This window comes from Poecilia reticulata, linkage group LG19 (genome assembly GCF_000633615.1).
Source record: "Poecilia reticulata strain Guanapo linkage group LG19, Guppy_female_1.0+MT, whole genome shotgun sequence".
In the NCBI taxonomy this organism is placed as follows: domain Eukaryota; kingdom Metazoa; phylum Chordata; class Actinopteri; order Cyprinodontiformes; family Poeciliidae; genus Poecilia; species Poecilia reticulata.
In genome coordinates this window covers 23,358,772-23,386,457 of record NC_024349.1, presented here as the reverse complement: position 1 = coordinate 23,386,457, position 27,686 = coordinate 23,358,772, and the positions used below count along the sequence as shown (strand labels likewise).

At 39.5% G+C, this 27,686-nt stretch overlaps 2 protein-coding genes across 2 annotated transcripts; both read left to right on the top strand.

The window, feature by feature from the left end:
* The first annotated feature begins 321 nt into the window (after window positions 1-321).
* Window positions 322-11,900, top strand: aco2 (aconitase 2, mitochondrial). The gene is made up of 17 exons (XM_008437869.1): window positions 322-429; window positions 2,162-2,304; window positions 2,425-2,683; window positions 3,660-3,752; window positions 4,497-4,655; window positions 5,130-5,280; window positions 5,367-5,471; window positions 5,580-5,671; window positions 6,336-6,441; window positions 6,525-6,682; window positions 6,792-6,865; window positions 7,216-7,327; window positions 7,413-7,691; window positions 7,771-7,962; window positions 8,639-8,771; window positions 9,937-10,058; window positions 10,137-11,900. Exons 1-17 carry the CDS (start codon window positions 394-396, stop codon window positions 10,269-10,271), a joined length of 2,349 nt encoding a protein of 782 aa, XP_008436091.1. The 5' UTR covers window positions 322-393; the 3' UTR covers window positions 10,272-11,900.
* A 1,200-nt stretch (window positions 11,901-13,100) lies between these two features.
* Window positions 13,101-22,838, top strand: csdc2a (cold shock domain containing C2, RNA binding a). Its single transcript, XM_008437868.2, has 4 exons — window positions 13,101-13,284; window positions 18,382-18,711; window positions 18,837-18,959; window positions 19,889-22,838. Exons 2-4 carry the CDS (start codon window positions 18,524-18,526, stop codon window positions 20,049-20,051), a joined length of 474 nt encoding a protein of 157 aa, XP_008436090.1. The 5' UTR covers window positions 13,101-13,284; window positions 18,382-18,523; the 3' UTR covers window positions 20,052-22,838.
* Window positions 22,839-27,686: the final 4,848 nt, after the last annotated feature.

Below are 27,686 nucleotides of genomic sequence, written 5' to 3'. Positions count from 1 at the left end.
TTTGTCTTTAAAATCTCATTATTTGCACATATCTTTATGTTTTATGTGTGATGAAATCATTTTAAAATATGAAATCATGTCCTATTATTTTATTTTACCAAATAATTGGGTAATTTCTTGGAAAGCTACTTCTTTTTACTTTTACTTGAGAACAAATATGTTGTAGAAGTGCTACTCGTACTTGAGTACAAAAATTGGCTACTCAATCCACGTGTAGAACAATTAAGGATTTCGCTTCATGAAGTCCACTACTACTAATTTGTAGTAATTGACTTTCTCCAGTAGGTGGCGGCACATTGAAAGCGCCAACTCCTCATAACCACAAAAGAAGAGAAAAGACTTTACAATCGCGTGACGTCACACTCGACCCTCACATCTTTGTCAGTGAACAAAATGGCAACCTACTGTCTGACAGTGGCCCGGCTCCAGGTAAGAGTCTCAAAACTCAGCTTAAATCCCAGCAGCCGACAGCAGAGCGGGGTCAGCTGTTGTCTCCGAGCGGATAAACCTGGTAGGAGGCGTTAGTGAGCCCGCTGGAGGTCAGATAAGTGTGGCTGGGAGCGAAGAAGCTGCTCAGGTCATCGTGTCCCGAGCCCCTCTGAACGTTATCTAGCTGACGACAGCTGCTTCAAAACTAACCGACTCCTCAAATCACTGTTATTCACTGTTGTTATGAGATGTTATCGTAGACACCCAAAGCCTTCAAACGGCTACGGTTGCTTTGGTTCTAACGCTCGGGTTTGGTCGCGACTAGCAAGGTTAACAGCAAGGTTAGACCTCTCAGTTGGTCCTTTAAACACAGAAACTGTGGTTTTCAAAAATGGTCACTCAATTCTCTTTGCTTTATTTGAAGTTAGCGGAATGTCTTCTCTTTATTTTGCCTTTTAAAAGGTTCCAGATTTCTGTGCTGCAAGCAGTTGATTTTCTACTGAATATTATCCTCAGGTGACCAAAAAGAAAAACCACTCCCATAATTCAAAAAACACAAGCAATCAGGTAATACCTCCCTAAACTTGACATACAAAAGAAACAGTTGAATCTCAGCAAATGAGTACATTATTACGATCCCACTCGATGTTAAATGAAAACTCCAAAATACAATATAATTTATGACTAATAAAAATAACTGCTATTGTTAGACAGAAATGCTATGTTCTAAAAATGTTATGGGCTACACAAACATTTGAAATACATTTGAAACCTGTTCAGCAGACAGCTGGTAACATGAAAGGTCTTTGCTAAAGAAGCTGGCTGAGTTCAAGCTTATTGATGAAAAATTAAGTGGAAGAAAAAAAAATCATGCAGGCGATAAAATCCAGGACATAGACAGCGACTTTCACATTTCTTGTGCTGAAGCCACTCCTAACCCAAGTAGGAAGAAAACTGGACTGTGGGTTTTCACCAAAGTCCTGAAAGTCAGGCAGACGGCCTCCATGCCACGCCACATTGACGCAGTAATCGTGCAAAAGGAGCCCAACCAAATACTGACTGTACGTACTGGACATGCTTTTCAGTCAGCTGACATTTCTGGATTGAAATCTTATTATTGGTCTGGTGTCATATCAACTCCTTAGGTTTTTATTACAGAAGCAGCTGTATTTGCATCGGTCCCAACATTAAAAACAATTCTAAGGACAGATCTATTCAGATCACTATGCACTGTGCACTGACTGACGTCGTGCTTTATTTATTTTACATCATATTTAGAATTTATAATTGCACTTTCTGAACCATTTGAAAGAAGGTTCACTGCAGTTTTTTTTAGATGTTTGACCAAGACCTATTAATTTAGTCAGTTTCATTTTCTTCTTTTTTTCCATTGGCTGTTGACTCCTAGTAGCACTGACTAAACAAATAAAAGTTGTGCGGTTATTACATGTTTGACCAAGCTGTTGGTGTATTGAAGTGATCAAACAAATTTGTAATTAAGGAAATTTATGTATATGTTTAAAACATATATTCATATTTTTTTGTCAATTCTGCTCTGTTTTTCTGTGTTGGATCAGTAACAGCCGATACTTAATATCAGTATTATCAGCTAAAGTTGAGAGCTGTAATAAGAAATTGTTTGTTAGTGGTGACCTCAATAGATTTCCAGCTGTGTGTTTGGACTCATCTTTTGATGTTTGCGATGTGTGTGTGTGTGTCTGTCTGTCTCCAGCTGGTTCTGGGTCATGGTGCACGGCGCCTGCATGTATCGGCCGCCTACAGAGCCAAGGCTAAAGTGGCCATGAGCCGCTTTGAGCCCACCTCCTTCATCAACTATGACAAGCTCCATAGCAATGTCAAAATCGTCCGAAAAAGGTCAGTGCCTATTGCTCTGGGTTTTCTCCAGCTCTGCCTCATCTGTGTCGATGTATATTCTACCAGGATTTTCTCTTCTCAGTCCGGCAGGAATATCCTCAAACTTTACTCTGTCTGCAGGCTCAACCGTCCTCTCACTCTGTCAGAGAAGATCGTGTACGGCCACCTGGACGACCCCCACCACCAAGAGATCGACCGCGGTCGCACCTACCTGCGGCTGCGTCCCGACCGCGTGGCCATGCAGGACGCCACGGCCCAGATGGCCATGCTGCAGTTCATCAGCAGCGGCCTGCCGAGGGTGGCCGTGCCCTCCACCATCCACTGCGATCACCTGATCGAGGCCCAGATCGGCGGAGTCAAGGATTTGGCCAGGGCAAAGGTGAGGAAGCATCTAGTGGAGAATCTGAAACCATGACGATCGAACCAGGAAGTTCTGCTTGTTCTGCAGTGGATTATTTGTGTTAGTTTACCACCGTATTATCTTTTGCAAGGCCTTGTGAACTGGGCCAGACTTTACAAAAGTCAGTAGCCCAGGGCGAAAAAATTTTTTTTGGGTGGGGGATTCCCACAAACTTTGATCTTTTAATTATGTATTTATTTATTGTAACAAATTCATGTTTTGCAAACATTTTAGTTTATATAAGAGTCATAGACCCATATCAGGTGAGATGTAATGATATTTGGGGATTTTTATTATTATAAACGGGGTTCATGCTAGGGATGGGCATTTATCGTATTGTTTTTACCAATTGTGATAAATTTCTTATTGTGATAAGAAGTTTCATTCATAGTTGTCACAAAAAATTTCAGTTAATGATTTTTAAAAGGTGCCAAACTATCCGTATTGTTGGGATTATCAGTTAATTTGAAAATATGAATAAATGCAGTTACTACATGCAGTTTAGTGATGCAAATCATACTTCTTTATGTGACTGGTGTCCTATAGAAAAGCATTACAATGCACTTCAAGAGCAGTATTTGTGTTTGTGGTTTGTGATTGCTGTGTCATTAAGTTAGACCCATAACGTTACCTAAAAAAAGAAATAGCAAATAATTCTTGTTTCTTTTCACAATAGTTCCACAAAATATTGTGATAAAACTTTAAGTCTATATCCCCTGCCCGGGGGAACAACATGTAGCTGCTGGCCAAGGGATTAAACCTGCCATCATTAGTTCATACTGTGTTTATGTATAGGACTACATATTAATATATTGTCATTTATGTTTGCCAAATAAATTTTTACTGAACGAGGCACCAAAATGGTTTCCAGCCAAGGGGCCCACATCCTTGTAAATCCGGCCCTGCTTGTAGTTTGTAACCCTCAATTGAGCCACAGGTCTGTTTGTTCCCATAGGAAGTGAACCAGGAAGTCTACAACTTCCTGTCCAGCGCTGGAGCAAAATACGGAGTGGGCTTTTGGAAACCTGGCTCCGGAATCATCCATCAGGTAGAGTGAAACAGGAGCTTTGAGACCAATCTGATCTAAATATGGCAGTTTAATATACTGCAGATGTAGCTTTGTATTTCCATAGGGACTGAAACGATTAATCGTGATGAATCGATTATTGAAATATTTGTCAATTAATTTAGTCATCAATTAATTATTAACTTGGCGACACAGACTTAAAAAAAAAACCTTTACTGAAAAAACAGTTCTTTACAATTTGTATTTAAGATGAAAAACCCTTTACCTGTAAATTTGTTGCATAGTTTTAGCTTGCAACCTGCAAAATTTACATAATTTTAACCTGTAAAATTCTGTAAAAAAATTAAATAAAATAAAAATATATTTTAAAAAAGCACCTTTTATTCCTCAATTTTATTCCTTAATCCAAAAAAATAATCACCAGATCAGCCTTACACTGTTGATGTTGAATCAGACATCCAGAGCTGAGTCTCTCACTTGTTGATGTGGGAAGGATTGTTTTAGCTGCAGATTCATCTTTTGCTACAAATGATCCAGTGTTCACTTAAGGAATTTTAAGTTATTGCATTTCTGGCAATAGAAAGCTAATTTTCTTATTAACAAAAAGAAAAAAATCTGTTTATTTGCATTTTTCGATGTATTTCAAAATTTTCTCATCCAACTAACTGATTAATCGTCAGAATAATTTATAGACTAATCGATTGCTAAAATAAGCATTAGTTGCAGTCCTGATTTCCCCCAACAAGATGATCTGCGTCTCCACAGATCATCCTGGAGAACTACGCCTACCCAGGAGTGATGCTTATCGGCACTGATTCCCACACGCCAAACGGCGGCGGGCTTGGCGCCATCTGCATCGGAGTGGGCGGAGCCGACGCTGTAGACGTCATGGCTGGAATCCCCTGGGAGCTCAAATGTCCCAAGGTTGGGCCGATTCCTTTCTCTCTCTCCCTCTCCCTCTCTCGCTTTCTCTCTGTCTCTCGCTCTCTCATTCCTTACAGTTGGCCTTGCAGCAGGAAGGTTCGATTTCCAACTCAGGGTCTTTCTGCATGTTCTCCCTGTGCATGCTTGGGTTCTCTCTTGGTACTCCGGCTTCCTCCCACAGTTCAAAAACATGACTGTCAAGTTAATTGGTCTGTCTAAATTCTCCTTAGGTGTGAATGTGTGTGCATGGTTGTTTGTCCTGTCTGTCTCGGTGTTGCCCTGCGATGGACTGGCGACCTGTCCAGGGTGACCCCGCCTCTCGCCCATTGACAGCTAGAGATAGACACCAGCTCCCCTTCTGACCCTTGGGGGATAAGGGTGTAAAGAAAATGGATGGATGGATTCCTTACAGGTAGTTGCTGTGATTTCCGGCTCTTTTTATTTTAATGCATTCCCCCATTTTCACGCTTCCAGGTGATCGGCGTGCGGCTGACCGGCACCCTGTCCGGCTGGACGTCTCCCAAAGACATCATCCTGAAGGTGGCGGGCATCTTGACAGTGAAGGGAGGCACCGGAGCCATCGTGGAGTACCACGGACCGGGAGTCGACTCCATTTCGTGCACTGGTCAGCACAATGAAAAAATCATTTAAACCTATAAACTTTATGACTCAGAAAGCACAACTGCAGAATCTTCTGCTGGTCTTGTTTAGGAATGGCGACCATCTGCAACATGGGAGCAGAAATTGGAGCAACAACCTCCGTGTTTCCATACAACCACCGCATGAGAACCTACCTGGAGAAAACCGGCCGAGGAGGTGGGCTTACAGTTTGTGTCTTTATGATAAACTTGTAATAAAAGAGAGAGAGCGTGATCCGTCACTGAACCTGCAGAGCCGTGATTAAATGTGTGTGTTTTCCCTCAGAGATCGCTGCTGTGGCTGATCAGTACAAGGACTTATTGGTACCAGATGAAGGCTGTGAGTACGACCAGATCATCGAACTCAATTTGGACGAGGTAGGTCTTAACTCCTTACTGTCTGAATTTATTTATTTATCGTATATATGTAGAAAAAAATCAATAGTTTTGCTGTCAACCTGATTCTTAAATTGAGCTGGGATTTATTAATTGAATTCTAATAAACATTTAACACTGGAACTGGAAGACATTTAAAGTATTCAAAATAAATAAACAAAAGAAACGACAAATAAATGAATTATAAAGTTTCTGTGAACAAAACTGTCCTTCAAGAAAAGGCTTTTATCATAAAGTTTTTGGCAGAAAGGGAGAGAAGAAAACATAAATCATGCAGATGGAAACTATTGAGTTCTTTAAAAAAAAATTTTTTTATCCAATTATTTCATTTATTGCTTATTGCGACAGGCATACATCAAATATTTAGCTAAATAATGGCAGGAGAAGAAATCTATATTAAACGCAAACTTCTGGTTTTAAACTTCATCCATTTTCCACTTTGAAACAAACATTTCTGCTGCATAATGAAACTTGGCTACAAACTGAAGGCCTGGCATCTCAAGTGTTCAGTTTAATAATAAAATGATGCTTTCTCACCTGCAGTCCTTTCCTTTTGCTGTTATACCTGATAGAATGTCCCAACAATTCATCACACATTAGATTTTTTTCTTCCTAACTTGTGTGTTTTCTTGCTGTTTCCTTCCAGCTCAAGCCTCACATCAATGGACCGTTCACCCCTGACCTGGCGCACCCCGTCTCCGAGGTCGGCGCTGTGGCCAAGAAGAACGGCTGGCCGCTGGAGGTCAAAGTCGGTGAGGACAGACGGAGATGTGCTGCTCTTCATGTATCCAGGCTTGACTATTGTTGAGGATTTCTTCCCTGGTTCACTTTTCAGGTCTGATCGGCAGCTGCACCAACTCCAGCTACGAGGACATGGGCCGGGCCGCCTCCCTGGCCAAACAGGCCCTGGACAAAGGCCTGAAGTGCAAAGCTCAGTTCACTGTCACCCCCGGCTCCGAGCAGATCCGTGCCACCATCGAAAGAGACGGATATGTAAATGCTGACTCATTGCAAAAACAAACGGACTGCACATAACTTCTTGTTCTTAAGTGGTAAAATTAACACCGTTCTGTTGTTGTTGTTTTTTTTTTTTATCTTATAGTCAAAGATCCTCAGCGATGTTGGAGGTGTGGTTCTTGCCAATGCATGTGGACCCTGCATTGGACAGTGGGACAGGTGATTATTTTTAAACTGACATCAGGTGAAAGAAATCACATGCTTATGAAAAAAAAAGATTTTTAACACTGAATATTGGAAAAAAAAACCGTCGGGTCTTTTAGACATGTACCTTCCAATTCTGTGCTACTTTGGGTTGGTTTATCACAGACTCTCAGTGAGTCATGTTGCTAAACAAATGCTGTTTAGCTGGACTGAAGGCAAACATGGCTCGTAAAATTGTTGCGGTTGCTGACCCCTGGTCTTCTACATAAAATCCTAGTAAGGGTCTCGTTGTGTTGTCACTTCCTGTTGTAATAAATCAGCTTGACCAAAGTTGTGTTGATATTCTGTATATTTGTTATTTGCAGGCGGGATGTGAAGAAGGGAGAGAAGAACACCATCGTTACATCCTTCAACAGGAACTTCACCGCCAGGAATGACGCCAACCCTGCAACTCATGCGTTTGTCACCTCACCTGAGGTAAACCCAAACCGATCCACACCTCCCAGCACACACATGTTCACATTCTGCACCTACCGTCCTTCCTCCTGCCTCCCTCCCTCAGATCGTCACTGCCCTCGCCATCGCTGGGACGCTAGACTTCAACCCAGAGACGGATTACCTCACAACCCCCACGGGAGAGAAGTTCAAGCTGGTGCCCCCCACCGGAGACGAATTACCGGCCAGGGACTTCGACCCAGGGCAGGATACCTACCAGCATCCTCCCAGCGACGGCGTCAGCCTCACGGTGGACGTCAGTCCTCAGAGTAACCGGCTGCAGCTGCTGGAGCCTTTTGACAAGTGGAGCGGAAATGACCTGGAAAACATGGTGGTTCTCATCAAGGTGGGCGCACACCAGGTTAGATGGGAACGCTCTCACGGCTGCTGGCGTCGGAGGATAACTCTCACCCGTCTCTCTGTAGGTGAAGGGGAAATGCACCACAGACCACATCAGCGCAGCAGGACCCTGGCTGAAGTTCCGCGGCCACCTGGATAACATCTCCAACAACATGCTGATCGGTGCCGTCAACAGCGAGAACGACGCCGTCAATAAGATCAAGAACCACCTGACAGGAGATTACGGAGGAGTCCCTGATGTGGCACGACACTACAAGGTCAGAGTTCAAGATGTGACTGTTGTACCGATAATTACTTGCATGTGAAACTGATCTTATCTCCCTCTGCAAAGGTCTGAAAAAATCCAGTCTTCTGTTACTTTGCCATAAGAAAGGGGAGACTGAGAGACCCCCACCAGTTTACAGCAAATTACCCGACCTTTTCCAACTTAAGGTTCTTGACACACAGGAGGCAACATCACCCCCTCACCATTCATGTCGTACAGAACCTCCTATGGCAAAATTTAAAGCCAGATCACATAGGCGTACACACGTACCGACACAAGAAAAGTTGAAAAACGTTCACCTTTTGTTTCCGCTGCCATTGCTAACACTGCTACCGCTATTGCTGTTATCACTATCGCGCCTCATGGGTTGGGTTCACCTTGAGTCGTTCGTCACTCCACGTGTCAAGCCCATGAGCAAATTTCTAGCTACATTTAGCAACCTTTTAAGCAAACAAAAAAATGGTATTGGCCAAAAAGGGAATCAGCAGAAAATTGCAAAATGATTCACCCCTTTATGTAATAACCTTTAAAATTTTATTTAAAAAAATTACAGTCCATTCCTAGAAAATTTCTATACTGGTTTCAAAAGCATTTGTCTTTGATAATAAGCTGTAAAATCTCGAATTGAAAGTCAGTGAAACTCTGTTTTTATTGCTTCTCCTCTGCAGGCCAACGGCATGTCGTGGGTTGTGGTTGGAGATGATAACTACGGCGAAGGCTCCAGCAGAGAACATGCAGCTCTGGAGCCAAGGCATCTGGGTGGAAGAGCTATTATTGTGAAGAGCTTTGCCCGAATCCATGGTGAGCCACACAGTTCATGCTAAAAATAGCTATATGAACATGAAGCCAACTGGGTCAGGTTTATTTAAATAGCCCAATTTTTTTAACAAGTGTCCTTTACAAGACCAAAGAGTTCAGTTTCCATCAAATATAGAATCCTACATAAAATATAATACATGACATATAATACAACACAAATACAGTTGGATGATGTATTTGCCAATTGGTAAAATGTTGCCTTTATAAACATCAGTCAACTCCATCAAGTCACAATAATCTGTTCTTGTTATCAAGCACGCAGCGACAGTTGAACGGAACCACTTCCTTTTAACAGGAAGACACCTTCAGAAGAACTGGCCTTAAAATGTCTTCATTTAATTATAAAAAGTAGGTTTGCCTTTAATATGCAAATCACAGGTCTTAAATTTTATCTACTATTTATTCTTGTATATCCCATGTTTTTATTGGGGTTTTTGTTTCGCGGGACTTTTCCGTTAGGCAAGTTTGAAGTCACACTCAGACATCATCTTCATTGTGCTCTGTGACTAGAGACTGTTAGGGCTACCGTGAACTCACTGCTAACACACTTTTGCTAACTAACTAGCTAACGTTTTTGCATCTATCACGGCAGGTAAGTTCAATTTTTTTTTCATACATTTTTGTGGAGATACAGGAGATCTTAAATTCATAGTGGTCTGAAATTTGAGTTGGTGAAACCTGCAAAAAAACTGATAACGGTTCCCCAAAGAAACACTGAACCAGGGCTACTTTCTATGGACAAGTAAAAAAAAATAGGGGCAATATCTCTATCAATGATTCCTTCCAAGAAAGAGAGAGCCAAGCACAAAAGCAAATGGTGAAGTGTAGACTCTATAAAAAAAGAAGACAGGAAGTTCTTCCGAACACACAGTTCTTCCGGGACATTGAAGGACAAAAGAAAAACTAAACTTTCTCGACCGCACCGAATGCTATCTCATGCACACCACTTAATGTCTCATTGTCGCCAGATAATATGTGGGGCACGCGAGATGGCATGTCGCCGTAAGACATACTATCTCATAATTAGTAATTACAAGTGACATAGATGGAGAATAGCAGCAGTGAATAAACTGAAGAACATTAAAATTGTGTCATTTAGTTTTGTTGATTTTCATCTGAACTGAAAAGTTTGTCCTCCATGTCTCAGAAACGAACCTGAAGAAGCAGGGCCTGCTTCCCCTCACCTTTAGCAACCCATCTGACTACGACAAAATCCGCCCCGACGACAAGATCTCCATCAAGGGACTGAAATCCTTTGCACCAGGAAAGGTAAGATTTAACATCTAAGATTTAGCTGTTGAGAAATACATTTTTAAAAACATCTCCTCTGAGGGTCTTTTCTCTCAGCCCTTGTCAGCGGTCGTGACGCACAGCGACGGCAGCCAGGAGACGCTGGAGCTCAACCACAGCTTCAACGAGACCCAGATCGAGTGGTTCCAGGCGGGCTCAGCCCTGAACAGGATGAAGCAGCTGCAGCACTGAGCCATGGAGGGAGGGAAACGGGGTGGTACAGCTTGGAGGAAACAGAATGTCAAATAACTGTTTTATCACCAGGATTAGCTTGCAGCTTTCACTGAAGTACAATTACCCAACCAAGCAGGAATACTTTTAAATGCCAAGCTGATGATTTTGATGGAACAGTTGAACTTGATCCTGTAATTTTTTTTTTAATCCTCATTCATCAACATTAAGCATATTTTTGAAATGATGTGAGGCTGCTGTGTGTTCATCGAGCAGAGTACCGGTTATAGACCCACACACTCTTGACACAATAAGCTGTGACCTGACCCGGGACATAGTAAACACTGACCCCTGGTCGCTATTGCTGTTGTGTAAACAAGTTAGCAGCACTGTTGAGCTCGGTCAGCTGAACACAGTCACTCTGCTGCTTTTGGGCTCATCTTTACAATGGTTTCTTCTATTTCTGGACCCGGTTAGCAAACCTACGGAACCGTAGCAAAACATTAAAGGAAAAATAAAAATTCTCGTCTGCGACCAGACACTTTCTCGTGCACAACAGATAGCATCTCCTGCGCTCGAGATATCTGGTGCGCTCGTGACGCTATCAAGTATTCACCACATTCCATCTCATGCGCACCAAATATTATCTGCTGCTCACGAGATGGTATGTCGTACGGCGACATGCCATCTCGCGTGCCCCACATATTATCTGGCGACAATGAGACATTAAGTGGTGTGCATGAGATAGCATTCGGTGCGCTCGAGAAAGTTAAGTTTTTCTTTTCTCCTTCAATGTCCCGCTATGGGTTCGGTACAAACCTGTTACATCACACGAACCTAAAATAAACTCACATTTAATGCTCGTTTTTCTCCCCTCTGGTGGCCCAAAGGCGGTACTGCAGAGCATCGAAGCTGCAGCAGGCAGACCTGTTATATGTATGTGAAAGGAACATAAAATGACACGGGATTCGTACTGAACGTCAGATTGCTGTATATCTAACAGAGTTAGACCAGTAGGGGTCGTTTTTATATTTATGTCTTAGAGTAGGCTTTCAACACAGCACAGCAGCACTTCATTTGCTTTAATACGCTGTGAAACTGTTGCAACTCTTCCTCGATGCTTCCACTGCTCTGATGATCACTTCTAATGAGGTCAAGCGCATGATGTTTTTTTTTTCCTGCTGTTATGTATTTATAATAATTTTTCTGCAGCAGCTCCAGGCCCTTGTCATTTCACTCACAAGGTAACCTTACATATTGTATTTTTCAGTGGTCTTTCTTTTTATGTGCAGCTTTCTATTTTTTTTTCTTTTAACCCCGCTGAAATAATTTAACAGATTTTTTTTGAGCAATGAGAATTTTAAGAAACTCATAAAACTTGTTCTTGTTCTGAGCTTTTGTTTATATATAAGGAAAATTCCCAGCAAAACTTGTAACTTTGGGGAAAGTTGGGGGTCAGTCAGTCAAATCAGAAAAAAAATTTAATTTTTGGATTTATCCTGCCAGTCAGACGAAGGCTCTTCCTTGTAACCACTCCATGTAAAGTGTCTGACTCTGTGTGCAGTTCAGTTTGTTTTGCTCCCAGATGATCTTTTCTGTATTACAGAAATTTCAGCAGATTGTAAAATAAAAATTCACTGATATCATTTCTTCAGCTGTGGCTGTTTGTTGAACAGTATTAAAAATCTATATAATCTGAAAAAATGTAAGTTTTCTTTTCTCCAGCGAAGCAAAGTACAAAAAGTACATTGTCCCTGCTGACTTTTTTTTTTCTACACAGCAAATTCAAAAGTGTACACAGCATGTAGTTGCACAGTCTGAAAAACTTCTCGATATTGAAATTGTAGAAATGTATCAGGAGGAAGGTCTAACCCGGAACCATTAAATTCAAATGATTCTCCATGATTATCTTGGTAATCTGGATTCAGGATCATAAATCAACATTTCCCAGCGTGCATGTATAATTTCTTTGAGCATTTCGGATAATTAAAATCAGGTTATATCAGTGTGAAATATTACTCAAGCTTAAGAAGTACTCATTGAATGCACCTGCAGCTATTTAATATTATTTTTAACAGTTTGTCTTATCAATAATCTTGCCACAACTGGCTCTGACATTTATGATCTTGATGGTCCAAGATGAAAATGAGATTGACACCCATGTAAGTAACGCCATGGAAAGAAGTGATTCAAAAGTCGAACATTTTCGACTTTTCATATTCAAAAAATGTCCAAATGTAGAAAAAATCTTTGACTTTTCATTTTCATTTATGTCAAACTGCTTGTTTTCTTTTTAATAACCAATCAGTAGGAAAAGAGAAAAACGTGCATTCAATCAAAAAAGCAATGCACGTTTGAAACCTTTTCTGTTTTCAAACGCAAATTGCATTTTTTTTTTAATACAATTTATTTTAGACAAATATGCGAGGTTTTTCCTAACAAATTTTGGTCCTTTTAAGCTTAGAAATGTCTTTGTTTTTTTGGGGGGGTTTTTTTTCAGAAAATTTCTGAGTCTAATCTCAAAATATCTGAATTCTTTGGCAGAAATGTACTACTCCGTTTTTTCTCTATCTAAAGTGGGCATAATACCTTTACCAGTTGTCGTACCAAACAACTGTGATTTAAAAAAAAAAAAAGTAAAATATTAAGACACATGATTCCATGAAGCAGTCATGTTGTAAGCAGTATTGTCCTTAAAGCTCTACTGACTGATAGATTAGTCGCTGTTTCCATCCATTCTGACAACAAAGAATTGACTGTGGTATAGTGAAGCCGGCTGTTGTTTGGAGCTCCCCCTCCCCACGCCCCGTCTCTGCTGCCTCCTCTTTCATTCGCTGCCTTTCTCTCTCTGTGTGAGTGTGTGTGTGTGTGTGTGTGTGTGTGTGTGTGAGAGAGAGAGAGAGAGAGACGCATCCATACCAAAATCCCCTCATTCATTCAGCTCATGTCCCCGCACCTTTTCGCCGGATCTACTTACATAATTGCCTTATTTAAGAAGAAGAAACATTCTGACGTCCGCGCGACGTTTTTAGCGGTGAGTAATCGTTCATCTGTCTTTTTCCCCTGTTTTGTTTGTTTGTTCTTTATCCTTTCAACTGGTCACTTGTCTGAACATGATGGCACCTGGTTAAAATTCCGACATGACAATACAAATGGTGATATTGTTTAGGCGGCACGTCAGAGTACGTCCTTTTACGGCAGAAATGAGGTTTTGTCCACAGGCATCCTCTTCCCTTCTTGTCTCCCGCTTCCACAGTGTGAGAATGTTCTGGAAACAGCCCGCCTGAAGGGCTCGTGTTGCCTATTAAATCATTTAGTCCCTGCTAATCTCAGCCTCCGTCAGATTAGACCACAAAACGGGCCACTTGTCCCTTAAAACGGCCAATTTAAAGTTTAAAGTGTGTGTGTGTGTGTGCGTGTGTGTGTGCATGTGTGTGTGTGTTTAGAGGAGTTGACGTGTCCCTCATGCTGATGCAGATGGCCACTGTGTCCTGGTTTCACTTGGGTGGTGCTTTTGGGCCCTTTATTCCCCCTTCAGTACTAAAATCTACAACTGAAACCCCTTTTAATGGCACGTTTTAGTAAATCGTGTGAAACATTCACTGCAGACTCGTTAAAGTCAAATTCCTGGCCTGCTGGCAGTCTTACAAGTGGGCTAACTCAGCCAGTCAAGTTTGTGAATTATTTATTGTCCGATTTCCTCCAGCAGTCCTCAGATCCGTCCTTTCCTCTGCGACTCCAAGACGTGCTCTTAATCACTGCATCTGCACCACCTGCAAACGTCAGCCATTTGTAATTTACATGGACTGGAGCAGAAAACAAAACAATAGAAATATTCTTTACTGTCTCCCAGGTGCATCGGCAGCAAAGTGAAAGACAAATAGCAGCATAGAAATTCACACAAAGGTTAAGAATATATATTAAAAACAAAACAATAAGAACAAAAGTGAACAGTAAGGGGAAATGTACAGCACAAGAAAATAACACCATGTTATTAAGCCCCCCAGCATGCTAGAGATTGAAATAAATGTCCAATTTGTGCATAAAAAAACAACAGATTATTTACAACAAATGGAAAAACTGCAAGTAACAGCAAGAATGCAAACAATTATTGTGTTTGATTTTGTTTGGAGCAGTGATGGTTACAAAGTCTAGCAGCTGCTGGGAGGAAGGATCTGTGATGACGTGTCTTTGTCCGTTTAGGACGCAGCAGTATGTCAATTAAAGAGCTCCTAAAGTTAAAATTAAAGAGCTGCTTCAGACATGAAACATAACTCAACATTACTCCAGAGACCCCCAGTTTTGAGTTTATAAAATAATTTTTGGTGGGTACAAATGGGCAGATGGTTGGTACAAAACCTCCAGCCATAGGAATCTCACTTTCTTTCATGAAAAACTAGGGAACTAAATGGTGACAGGGTGGACCTAAAACCTTGATGGATATTAAAAACTTCACAAAGGCTTTTGCTATTAGTTTAGAAATTGATTTATTGTGCACAAATATTTTTGTTAAACAAAGTGCAAGATAAGATCATATTCTCAAATTCTAAAGCAATCAGAGCAGATTGAGCTTTAAATGGACTGTGACAGTTTTCTGTAGAATACTAGTGGAGTTGCTGAGATTAGCACTAAAACCATTTTTTATGTCAAGTTAAAGCTCACAAAGCCATTACCTTACTGCAGCTAATATGGTTTCTAGATTTTTTTATGGCTGTAGGATTGTTGATGACATGTATTTATTCTAATGCACAGATGCACACATAAGAGGCGGAACATGGGAGCAAGAGGAGCAGAAAGAAATCTGATCCATCCCTACAGCCAACTTGACAAAGACTCTGTTAACTATTGTCATAAAATAAATATGGAGAAAATTATTAAAGAATTTGGATATCACCCACCTTGCTTGGCTGGCTGTTAGAGGTTGAGCGCCTAAAGTCTTTCCTCTGCCTACATCCCCCAGAATGCTGTTCAGTTCTGAATCAGAGTTCAGTGAAATAAATGAATATATTATTATTGATCACATGTCTATTGTTGTTTAAATTGTTATTGTCTTATTTTGGAATAAATACTTTTTTCTCACTTTATTGACCAAACTTTTGTGGCAACAAAAGAAGTCTGACTTTAGTTTCAAACATATGTTATAGATAATAAGCATAAATATCAAGTTTAGGGGAAATAAAATAAAGTTCAAAATGAACTGTATGTACATATATGTGTATGTACGGCTAATTAGTTTTTATCTGTTTAAAAAGGAAGAAAAGCAGGTTGTGGTAACGTAAACATGTTAGTTAGTTAGTTAGTTTTATACTTCTGGTGACTTTTTTTCCCTTAAAAATGATCACTTTAAAACACTTTTTCTTCCTCTGATATATTAAGACCATTGCAGATAGAAGCAAAAAAGGAGGAATAAATTTCTGCTTAAAACATTCAATCAAAAAAGTGTACAATGTCAAAAATGTACGTGAAAAACTTGGGAAATTTTAGAAAAACCTCAATATTTTTCTAGAAAAAGTTACTTTTCTGAGTTTCAAAAGTCCACTTTGTGTTTTACTTATTCAACATTTTCTAAGTTTCAAAAATTTAAAACCTGTTGACTTTTGGAGCTCAGTAATTTCCAAGTTTTTTTTTTTCTAGAAAATGTATGAGATTAATCTCAAAACTTCAGAATTTTTACTCCTACAGTGACCCTCCTAATAAGCCATTATAGATACCGAATTGTGTTTGATGAGCCAACATATTTAAATGTAAAAAGGGAAAACAAGAATCTGCAAAATCTCTGCTCAAACTCATATCTTTCATGAAACACAACATAAGTTATTTTACTCAGTTACCTCATAGTCTGCCTCAAATTTGAAGCTGAAACACTTCATTTCTAATCTAAGGAATAAAAAGTGTGTAAGACTTCAGGTCTCCTGCCTGGACATTGTGGTCCACCTCAGTAATGGCCCCAATCCAACCACCCTGAACTATATATAGACTGATGGGAAGAGGCACAAAGTGTGCTGCTTGGAGCCTTCGGGAATCACTCTCACACACACAGACGTACGCACGCACACACACACACACACACACACACACACACACACACACACACACACACACACACACACACACACACACACACACACTTACCTCATCAGTCTTTCTCAGGCTTTCAGCCTGCCTGTATACGGCCGCTGATGAAGCTGGTGACTCTTCCACCCGCAGCTGTGTTTTCATTACAAACAAGGTTTTGGTGTGAGCGCTGGACCTTTGTTCGACGATGCCCTGCAGTTATCAGTGTGTGCACAGACTGTCATAATAATGAGCCGACTAACGATACAGATCAATTCTCCCTGTTATGACGGGATAATTTGGTTTGTGTCAAGTGGGTGACTGAGCTCATTTGTGCTCAGGAATGGCTGTTATGAAACGATCCAACAAGCAGCTCATCTTTGAATAAAACATAATTAATGTTAGTGTTGTGGAAGTAATGCTTTTTATCTAATAATGTCTGATCAGAAGATCCTGAAGGGGATTGTTTTCACGCTATATTTCATATCGGGAGTCTTTTTAGCTGCCACAAGCTGTGACAGACTTGGCTTTATTTCCACAAACCAAGTAGAGGCATCAATCCAAATGATCAATAATATCGATACCAAGTTGATATCGGATTGATGCTAGCATGGTAAGATCAATACTTTTTGTTTTTCTCAACTCTACATCAAGGATGACTTTGGTTTGATTTGCTCTCAAATGTATTTTTTGCACTTTATTTAGAAAAAAATGCACACAAACCTTTTTCTATTGTTTGTCATGTTAAAGTGGCAATAAGTAATTGAAAGGAAAAACTACAAAAACACCTCTAGGTCAGAAGTTTGATATGTCAAACTTTGACTACAAAAAAGTATCGGTATCAGTATTGGCCCTGCATTTACTTGTTATTGGATCGATGCTAAAATGTGCAGTCACACTTTAAAACCCTTTAGTGGTTTTAAACCCTTTAAAACCCTTAAGTGGTGGTTAGGGGGGAAACTTTATGATGACAGATTGGGGGAAATAAAAACTGAAAAAGACGGGGAAAAAATGCTAAGTTCTAAAAGGATGTCTTTTTTGAATTTCTTTTTCCTGGAAGTTGTACTACTTTTACTTGATTCGTGATGGTCCCTAGTGATAAAGCCTTTTCATGTGCTATTATTTACATGTCTGATTCATGCCAAACGATGATGAATCATTTCATAACGGCAGCAGCGTGTCTTTTCTGGTCTCAAACTGTGGGCTGAGAACTTCGGACATGATACTAGTGTGTTTAAAAGAGTTAGCAAAGCTCAAAGTCCTCATAACTGATTTTATTTCCCGATTTACCAATCCAATGTGGCTTGATAACTCAGAGCTAAGTCAGAACATGAAGCAAAAAAATTCTTATTTCATGCCTTCCTTTCTGTCCAGGTACTAATTGATCAAAAAATTCATTGTACATGCCTTGTTCTATGCTTTGCTTCATTCAGAGGGTCTGGACCATCGGCTACTGGGAAATGATTGCTTCCTGTAGGCTTCCTTGAGGTTCTAAATGTTGCCCAATTGCTAACATTTGCCTTTGACTTTTGTATGTATGTACTGTTCCAGTTCAACATTATGAAGCTTATTGGAAATTACCTGTGCTGTAAACAACCATCCTCCACCGTAAAGGGAGACGAACCGATCGAAACAAGATGGCTCTTAATGTTAATTCAATATTTGTCCAACACGGACAGAACGCCTTCATTCATTTCCTTCAGTGCCATTTATAAAACTACAGACAACGTCAACATCATCCTTCAAAACCCTTTAGGTCCTCCAGACAGAACAAATGTACATGAGGGTCCGCAACAGGGCTTCTTGTTAATATTGGTTTGTGATGTCACTGGTTCTGTCGTTGCCAAACCTTCGGTGGAGGCAGCATGATGTTGTGGGGTGGCATCTCAATGTAAAGTGGCCGAACTCTCTGTTCCACAGAGCAGGGTTTGTCAGACTTACCTCCAGAATTTGGAGCAGAGAGTAAGGAATGTTCTGCATTCCTGACCTCGGTCTCATTGAACCCTTTGGCATGCAGTCACACTGCCTGACTCTTCAACAAATGTTCCACCCTTTATTTTTGCCTTCTCTGCTTCAGGGTGTCATAGCTTCATCCGTCCACCTTGAAGAGCTCCTCTCTGGGCTTCCTCTCCCCCTCAGAAACTCTCGTGCCATGCAGGAGGTGTAACCCTCCACCCTTTTCTTCTTTGTGTGCCACGGAAACCCTAAGCCAAGCCAAGATGTCAGGCACCGACCCGTCATTGCCGACAGACCCCCAGCTGCCTTTGACGTCCCCCCGCACTCCCCTGCAGTTTTCTTTTCCTTTCCTGAGGGAAGGCAGCCGTGTTTGGGAGAGGGAGAGGAAACCACCTCAGCCTGGGGAGCTACCCAGCCCACTGCCAACAAAACGCACACGCACATACTCGGCGTGAGTAAAAACACAATACATGAGTTTGTCTTTTGTGTTTTTCTTTTGATTCTTTTAAGAAAGAGCTTCAAACGACAATCGTATTAAATCAGCCTGTCCATGTCTACGTCTTTCTCTCTCTGCAGGACAGTACGAGCCAGATCAGGTCCTGTATTTAAGGGCGTGTGCAAAAACTTTTCCAGATCTCAGGGTCATGGATTCATCCGTCCTTCTCATGGAGGAGATGACATCTTCGTTCACATTTCTGAGTGAGTCTTCCTCACCAAGCACACCATCCTTCATTTTATGCAATCTCTGCTGACTCTTCCAGAGCTAGTGGCCGTCGTTTTGGGAGGAAACTATGTCGTATCCTCGTTTCTCAACGCTAGGTTGCCATTTTCCTTGAGGTAACATTCCAGTTGCTTCACAATCCTGGGGCAAGAGAGTTTAAAATTCTGAGTTTGAAATCCATCTTTGTCACCTATTTACTTTCATGGATTTTGGGGAAAGATAGTGCTCTGTCCTTTTCTGCGTAAACATTGTGCTGAAAACTTTTTTGTTATTCAGCTATAGTTGAAAAAACACAATTTTACAGTTGTGGTGTTTCCATTAATCACGTCAATAAGTTTGTTCACGCAATGAGTCATTGCGTGAACAAACAGCAGCTGAAGTCGGAGTATTTTACCCACAACAGCAAAATGTTGCCTATTCTGAACATCAGACACATTAACACATAGAGCTCTGCCAGTATCATTTTGAACCAGAAACTCACCATAGCATTGAATCATTTATTGTTAGAAGGTAATGCTAAGCTAAGCTTACTGCAGCCAGCGATTTACACATGTTCTGCAGCAAAACATGCCACACCATCATCCTCCAACTACTTCCTCTCATCTTCTTTTTCGTGGTTTGCACCAGTGGCAACATCCGATTGGTGATCACATGACTCATGTGATGTAAAAAAAAAAAAAGTGTTTCCACTGCAGTTTTGCGAAATAAACCAATTTCAAAAACCACCTCATCCTGGCAGCAAGACCATTTTTTTTTTAATTGCAGTGTTTGCTTAAATTTGCGAGAATGCCCTCTGATTTGTAATAGCACAGCTTCAGATTCTTTCTGAGGTTTAAATGTCTATTCAAGCTGAGCCTTTGACTTTCATGTGGTTCTTATTTTATTGTAATTTCTCCTCTGTGTACAGCATTGACGGGGAGTACGTGCCTATGGAAGGAGACGAGGTCACATACAAGGTGTGTCCGATCCCCCCCAAGAACCAGAAAGTCCAGGCTGTGGAAGTGGTCATCACCCACCTGAACCCAGGCACCAAGCACGAGACCTGGTCGGGTCAGATCATCAGCTCCTAGACGAGCGCGTCGGGCGTCACGGCGAGAACGTAACGGAGGATTTTAGGTTTTTTTTAATTTTAGGTTTTATGTTTTTGTGGTGTGGCAGATAGGATCAGGCACGGGGCAATCTGAGCTTTCTGAGAGGTACAAGTGGGGCCACGGAGGTTTTGGTACGGAGGACGAAGTGCGCTGTTAGGCTTAAAATTAAGCATTGAATGTATCTGAATGTTTTTCTAGTGAAGGTTTATGGGGTTGTCTTTAGGATTTAAGTGTTTTACATCAAAGCCCCGAGTTCGCAAAGTAACACTGCAAACATTACTCATTTCACCTTGATAGGATGTGTGTTAGTTGGTTTTGAGGATGTGACGTCTCGGTTTATTTGGGATGTGTGAAAGAGGCCAAAATGAGCTTAGATCAAACAGGAAACGGTTTTGGCTCATTTACTGCCAGTGGGAACCATGTGACTTACAAATTCAATGGATCAGCTTGCTAGAGCTATTCTCTTTACTTTCATGCTGGAAACTGGCGCACACTGTGCTGCCAAATCTAAATAAATAAATTAATTAATTAAACACACAGTATATTTACCCTTCTGTTTTTTCTGTTTACAGACTGCATGTTTTAGGGAGAAAAAACTAGTTGTTTTCACGGATGCTTTTTTTTTTCTTCTAACATTACAAGAACATATTCATAAATCAAAACCTTATTAAGGTTGTACTTTATGCCGGTAAACCACCAAGTGAGTGTACTCACACAAGCAGTTTGGTTTCACAGACATCCTGTTTGTTCTAAAGACGTTTTGGCCTCAGCAGGTGTGTCGAGCTTGACAGATTAGGAATAGTTTTTTTCAGTATCGTAGCACTTTCTGTAGATAAGGGTGGAAGCCCAGTTTTGGTGTAGCCATCTCCTATGACGGTCATACGTTTTCTGTGGTAGAGACAGTATAATGTTGTTAGCCTGCCACTGGAAAACAAGGCCAGAGGGAGGAACATGGCGACAGTAACAAGTCCTGAGTAAGGGTAGGAGATGAAGTGAATGATTGAGCAGTGATGCAGCTATTTAGGGAATGTAAGGAAGGAATATAAAGATTCAAGTCAGCACATTATAAACCATTGTTCACAACCTGAAAGTGAACTCAAAAGAAATAGTTTGAGATTTTGAAGAAACATACGGTTTTGCTGGAGGAAATTATCTTAGCTGCTGGGTGGCTTACTAGCAGCTATAGTTAGCTTAAAATAAGCTGCTAGTTTAAGCTAACTATGTCTAGTTTAAGCTTCCCATGGCTAGTTAGCTTAGTTTAACATAACATTTAAAACTCTAAAAATATAATTTTGAATTTATAATACAAAAAACTTAGCTTAATGTCTCATCTTTAATCATAAAAAAAGATATTAAGCTAAGCTAGCTAGCTGGAAATAAAAGTCAATAGAAAGTTCAAATGGAAAATATTTGCCATTTCTGAACATTAGGCACATTCAATACAAACAAACAAAATGTCATCACAAAAGAATAAAAAGATCCTATTGTAATTTTTTTTACTTGGTAAAAGAAAACAGCTAAGCTAAGCTTAGCAGCTGAAGTCGGAGTATTTTACCCACAACAGCAAAATGTTGCCTATTCTGAACATCAGACACATTAACACATAGAGCTCTGCCAGTATCATTTTGAACCAGAAACTCACCATAGCATTGAATCATTTATTGTTAGAAGGTAATGCTAAGCTAACCTTACTGCAGCCAGCGATTTACACATGTTCTGCAGCAAATTGGAAAATAAGCCTTTTTTGATCATCTACTACATATAAATGTACTTTTAGATATCATTTGGAATCTCAAACTGAGCACAGTGTTTGATATTTAATTGGCAAAGCAAACAGCATAGGTTGCTAAGCTAATTAGCTGCTTTATGTAGCGTACATTAAACATAAAAGCAGCTATTTTTGTTTAGTTCTTGCCAAGTCAGCAAATAAGCATATTTAATTACTGAACTAGTTCTGATACATTGTTGCTGAAAGAAAACAGCTGTTCTGGTTTTAATAATAAAAAAAAAAAACTTGATTTCCTGACATTGTTACAGCATTACGTACATCTTACGTACAATCTAATTGTTACAATAAAAAATACACATTTTTAATTTTTACCTTAAAATAATAAACACCTGGTTTTTTTCTTGTTTGATTTTTGGGAAGTTTCTGATGCCACATAAAGACTTTGAAACAGACAATAAAACACAGGTAAAGCTTCCAGATGTAATAAAAAAAAATATTTATGTACTATTTATTTTCATTTGTAACAATGAAAACAATAGGTTTAGCAATTAAACACTGTATTTCTATGTATTTGTGTAATTTTAAGCTGTTTAAACACTGCACATCTCACTCTGATGATCCTTCCCTCCTAAAATCTCCTTCCTACTGTCATGTTATCTTAAAAAAAGAGAAAACCTCAACACAAGTTTCTAATTTCTACTTTCTCTTTGTCTAACTTTTAATAACTAAATGATGTCCGAGATACCATGCAAACTTGAGAATGTGCTAATTCAGTTTCATCATGCAGTAACCCAGGCGAAGCCTTTAGAGGGAGCTGTTGTCTCATCTCTCATCCTTCCTGGATTTTTCACTTTTAGAGTGATATAATATCACAGTAGCACTCTTTATCTGTTGGATGTCTGTACTGTGGAGAGAAACAAGTTTGATTGTGTTTTTGGAGCACTTTTATTTTTATTTTTATTTTTTTGTCAGATCACTGTGATACTTGTCGTTTCTTGTTTAAACGTTAAATAAAGCTTACTGCTGCATACACAGAAGCGTTTGGAAGTGTGTTTGAACAATATTTCCAGGGACTCTGTCAGCGTCAAGACACTCAAGCAAATATTCTGTAGTTTTATCCTTATAAGTGTCACTTCACAACAAACATGAAGTGACACTTGCCATGTTTGCCTTACAGGGCAAACAGGTCTAGAAGTGGCTATCTCCTACTTCTAGACCTGTGTTTCTCAACCTTTTTTGGACCAGCTCCCCCATAGCCTTTATCCAGGTCCCTCACCGTCCCCCACCAAAGAATTTGTTGGATACTTTGCACTGACCATTATTTTATTATTAATATTACTATCACCATTGTAAATGTTTTGATTTTTATGCTTGTTTCTGTATTTATCATCAAAAAAATAATTTCCCAGAGAACAAAAAAGCCATGGGAATAGAAATTATTTTCACAGGTGTCTATGAAAAATGCAATGAACATTCAAGTTAGAATTGATAGGCCTAACAGCAGCCAATCAGAGTGGAAAAATATTATTATTCAATGCAATTTTCTAGTTGTTAAATATTATACAAAATGACCAGATAAAAGATGTACAACATGCCAGTTTAAACTGATTAATTTGAAAAATGACTGAGCTCTGCAACATTAAAACATGGATAGAACTGTAACTACATTAATCATAACTCTTCTTCTCTTCAGTTTTTCTGTCGGTTTCTGGTGGTGCAGCTCTGTGCTGCCTTCAGGAGAATGGGACATCAGAGTATCATCCATAAAATTTCACCCACAAGGCATTTATTATGCAAACCAGAGCTTTCAGTGGAAAAACAAAAGTTCCACGTCCTTTTAATGCCATACAAATATGAGACAGAAACATGGATTATATCTTTATATAGACCTGTCTATTGATTTATAGATTAATAGTTTTACTGGACAGAAATTACAAAGAACAAATCTGGTTCTTAAACTGAGTTTTGTTGTGTGCCACTGTGTCCAGTAATTAGCTGGTACCATCCAGTGCTATTCTCTGTGATAAACAGGGTTTTGGCCAGGAGGTGTCAGTATTGCTCTGGGTTCAAACAGCAGCAGAGTAAGTAGTGGGATCAGGCGGAACCTGTGGAAAACAGCCGTCATCATCAGACCCTCAGGATATTGCTGTGAGCTGATCAAATACCAAACCAGACCACAAAGGAAAAAGACCTGAGAACCTTGACATTTGGTACAAAAATGATCCAAAGACAGAATCAGGTATATGAAGGTATAAGGTAAATGAAAAATAATGACAAAGACTTAAAAAGTTATCCTAAGTGGAAAAGTTGTACAACGTTTATAGATGAATTTTGCAAAGCTCACAAAGTTGAAGAAAAATAAAAACTATTACAGTTCGGTAAATTGTAACGTAATATGAATTATTTTTATAATAAATAAAACATAGGTCCTTTAAGCCATTTAAGTATTCTGATGACTAGTGTAATCACAGCTAAGCCCACATTTATTCATACCTCTTTATGTTTGGAATTGTTTTTATTCAGCCAAGATATTTGTTTCTGATGAGTTGGTATCTCAGAAAAGATCAAACAACTTCAAAGATGAATAAAAAAAGATGTATTTTTATTGAGATTTGAATACCATTGTGTAGATAATTCAATTTGGTATTGTGGAAACTATATAGTTTTCTCAATTATATAAAAAAAGTTATAAGTATTGCAGTAATCAAACTCTTCACATAATTCCTTATGAGCCTTTGGTATGTTTCTTCTGGTATTTTGACTATTTTTGTGCCATAACCTTAATCTTTAGCTTTAAAATAGCCATACATTAGATATTAATGAATCCTTCTCTATGTCTTAATTAAGGAATCTTAATATGGGTTTTTGTTTTCCGTATTACTGTAATGTATCTCCAGTCAGACAGTAGAATGCCTCCTTAAAAGACTTTGGGTCTGTTCTTTCAGGGCAACAAGCTGTGAGCGAGTCAGTTTAGTTACAGTCAGTTGACATGACCTGATGGCTGATCTCCTCCATCTCCATCTACATTACAGGTCACTAAGGACAGGAGACTGGAGCGCGGTCAACAAGCAACATCAAGTTTCTGTGCTGTTAGAGATCCAAGTGCAGTAATTAGCAAGCAGAAGGAAACCTGCTGTGTTTTTTAATGAGTTTCAATAAAAAAAATACATTGAGTTCATCTGTAAAAAAAAAAAAAAAAGTTAAAGTGCTACTGAATATTTATATTCAGTAGCATCAATACTGAATATCAATATTGATATTATAACTGATTTGCTTTGTTTCTAAAGGTGACCTGAGTTGCTTTGACATGTTAGGATAGGTGTATATAAAGTAGGTGCATTTTTTTGTGCACAAAATCATTCTTAGATAATTAGATTTCAGTCTGATCAGTTCTTCACATCCTTTCAGAATGAGCCGTTTTAGGGCCTCTTGTCATTTTAAATCCAAGAAAGCCACTCCTGACTACGCCTCCTAACACGCGTGTGACAAATTACTGTAAACAGGCGCGCAATTATACAACCCTACATCCATGAAAAGCAGAAGTGAAACCTCCTGCACAACCAACAAGAATGCAGCAAGTTTTTTTTTTCTGCTTTAAGCAAAGGAAAATTCTTCATGGTTTTCAAAGCTAAAAAAAGAGAAGAAATTGTTTTCAGACCAATTTCCTCAGACACCCCTAAATGAAATGCGGATGGATTCAGAAGTTGCCTAATGATAATGTAATTTTAAAACGGTCGTTCTGTGAAGCCCTCAGAGGTTTGTTAGAAAACATTATTGGTTGATACGCGATCAAATGTCAAGAGAGACAGAATAGCATAACCTGAAAATAACAGAAGCAGACATAATTAAAGTTTCATATTTCAATTTATTTATAGCCTATCTGTTGCAGTCGAGCAATTCTGTTTCTTCTTCTTCTTCTTCTTTTTCTTCTTTGGTTCTTTCTCAAAGACTTACTGAAGGGCCTTCAGGCACACAGATGATTACCCAGAGTGGAGAGGCAGGAAATGAAAGTGGCCCCATCAAGTCCTCTCAGGGAGCCTATTTATGTTGCCGTGAATCAGAAGACACCAGAAAGAACCCGCTGCAGTTCATAGCAGACGAGGTGCATAATATGTCAGCACATTTAACTTAGAGCATGTTTTTTTTTAAAGCTCCAACTGACAGCATTGATTAGGGAATTAATGTAGCAGCTAATTATGATGGATATTTATTTGTTTCTTATATTTCAACTTTATCTGACAAACAGTTTTTAATTGAATAATGTACACAAACGCGCAGAAAAGAAAATTCTGGACGCAAATTCTGTTTTACATGCTGAAGATGTTAAGTGGGTGACCCCAAGTGGTGGATTAATAAAAAGAAGAAAAAAAACAACAATATGGTAAATAAGCTGTACACATTGCCTTTTATCCTAGACCCAATCATGTGAATGTTCTTCACTGTGAACATGAACATATCTTTTCGTTCTGGGAAACATCTAAAAAAAAGAATCTAAAAATAGGCCGAAGTTGGAGAGGTGAGGAGTCTGAGAATGATGAAATGAAGCTGTGAGCATCCATCTGTGCTCTCTGAAAGAAATGTCGGTGTGATTTTATTTTTACATTTTTTTTAATCTCTAGTCATGTGCACTTAGGCTCTGTTCACAGCTAACAAGTGGGCTCTTAGCACAAGACAACAAGCGTAGGCTGCAGGACAAGGCTGTTGTGTTTTTGTTTCTTCCATTAGGGGAACAGACTAGAAAACATTTCTGAGACTTTGAAAGCACTATCCCACTTTGGAATGTGAAAAATATTGACTTTTTGATGTCATTTTAAGTTTATGACTCATGCCAAAAGTCCAACTTAATCAATATAGAAATTAGAAAATAACCGAATTAATTTGTCATCTCATGAAATATGAACATAGGTGTGTTACTGTTGTATTTGTTTAATTTGAGAAGAAAAGGAAATAATTTTTAGTCCCATTGTACTGAAGAAATGACCTGTTAAAGATTTCTTGTTGGGTCGCATGGCACCACTCACTTACACAGTCAAAGAAGAAACCTTTGGCTAGCTGCTAACAGCTAGTCACAACTGGCTAGCTGTTAGCAGCTAAAAACACAGAAGCTACTGTCTATTTCAGAGCTTCTTAGTGGCACCAGAAGGCTTTTTCACGGCTTTTTTTTTTTAGTATTTGATAATATCTTGTTCAAAATCTGAAATGTATAAACTGAACATGAATTATGTAATTCTACTTTGAGCAGAGATTCTTGAAAATTCACTTTGAGATTCTTGACACCTTCCCATTGTTTACATCTCATGAGCTAAGTGCATCACCACATCCCTGCTAAACAGACTGATATTAATTACAGTAATACTTCCTGTGTCAGGCATATATTAACACAGAGTGGAGCCCCGCTGAGTATCTCTGATTGAGCGATACTATCACAGGAAGTAGACAGGAGTGTGCCATAGCGGTGAACAGGAGTCCCATGGGGTTAGCGCTAAAGCTAAAGGTCTTTATTTAGACCCTCTGCACAGCTTCCCCTCTTTTTACCATCAGCAGCAATTCAATCCACAGGGAGCTCCACCTTTAACTCTAGACAACCAATTGCCTGGCCAGGGTATACCTGGCTTTTGCTGATTTAAAATGTGCAGCGGTTTTTTTGTTTTAAATCATGTGAGCTAATGCATGAGTGCAGACCCCAGCTGGCATGACCAAGTATTCCCTGGGAATTGCAGAAGCGACATTCCCAAGAGATCCGAGGTTTTAGCCCTGGTGTTGTGTAATGGAGTTACTTTTCCTTTTCTTTCTATCTATCTATCTATCTATCTATCTATCTATCTATCTATCTATCTATCTATCTATCTATCTATCTATCTATCTATCTATCTATCTATCTATCT

What these genes read in the sequence shown, in the direction of transcription:
- aco2 (XM_008437869.1), top strand. Translation starts at nt 394, where the DNA reads ATGGCAACCTACTGTCTGACAGTGGCCCGGCTCCAG. An exon ending in TGACAGTGGCCCGGCTCCAG is followed by an intron (nt 430 to 2,161) that starts GTAAGAGTCTCA and finishes GTCTGTCTCCAG; the next exon opens with CTGGTTCTGGGTCATGGTGC. An exon ending in GAGCTTTGCCCGAATCCATG is followed by an intron (nt 8,772 to 9,936) that starts GTGAGCCACACA and finishes TCCATGTCTCAG; the next exon opens with AAACGAACCTGAAGAAGCAG.
- csdc2a (XM_008437868.2), top strand. Translation starts at nt 18,524, where the DNA reads ATGTCAGGCACCGACCCGTCATTGCCGACAGACCCCCAGCTGCCTTTG. An exon ending in CGCACACGCACATACTCGGC is followed by an intron (nt 18,712 to 18,836) that starts GTGAGTAAAAAC and finishes CTCTCTCTGCAG; the next exon opens with GACAGTACGAGCCAGATCAG. An exon ending in ATCTTCGTTCACATTTCTGA is followed by an intron (nt 18,960 to 19,888) that starts GTGAGTCTTCCT and finishes CTCTGTGTACAG; the next exon opens with CATTGACGGGGAGTACGTGC.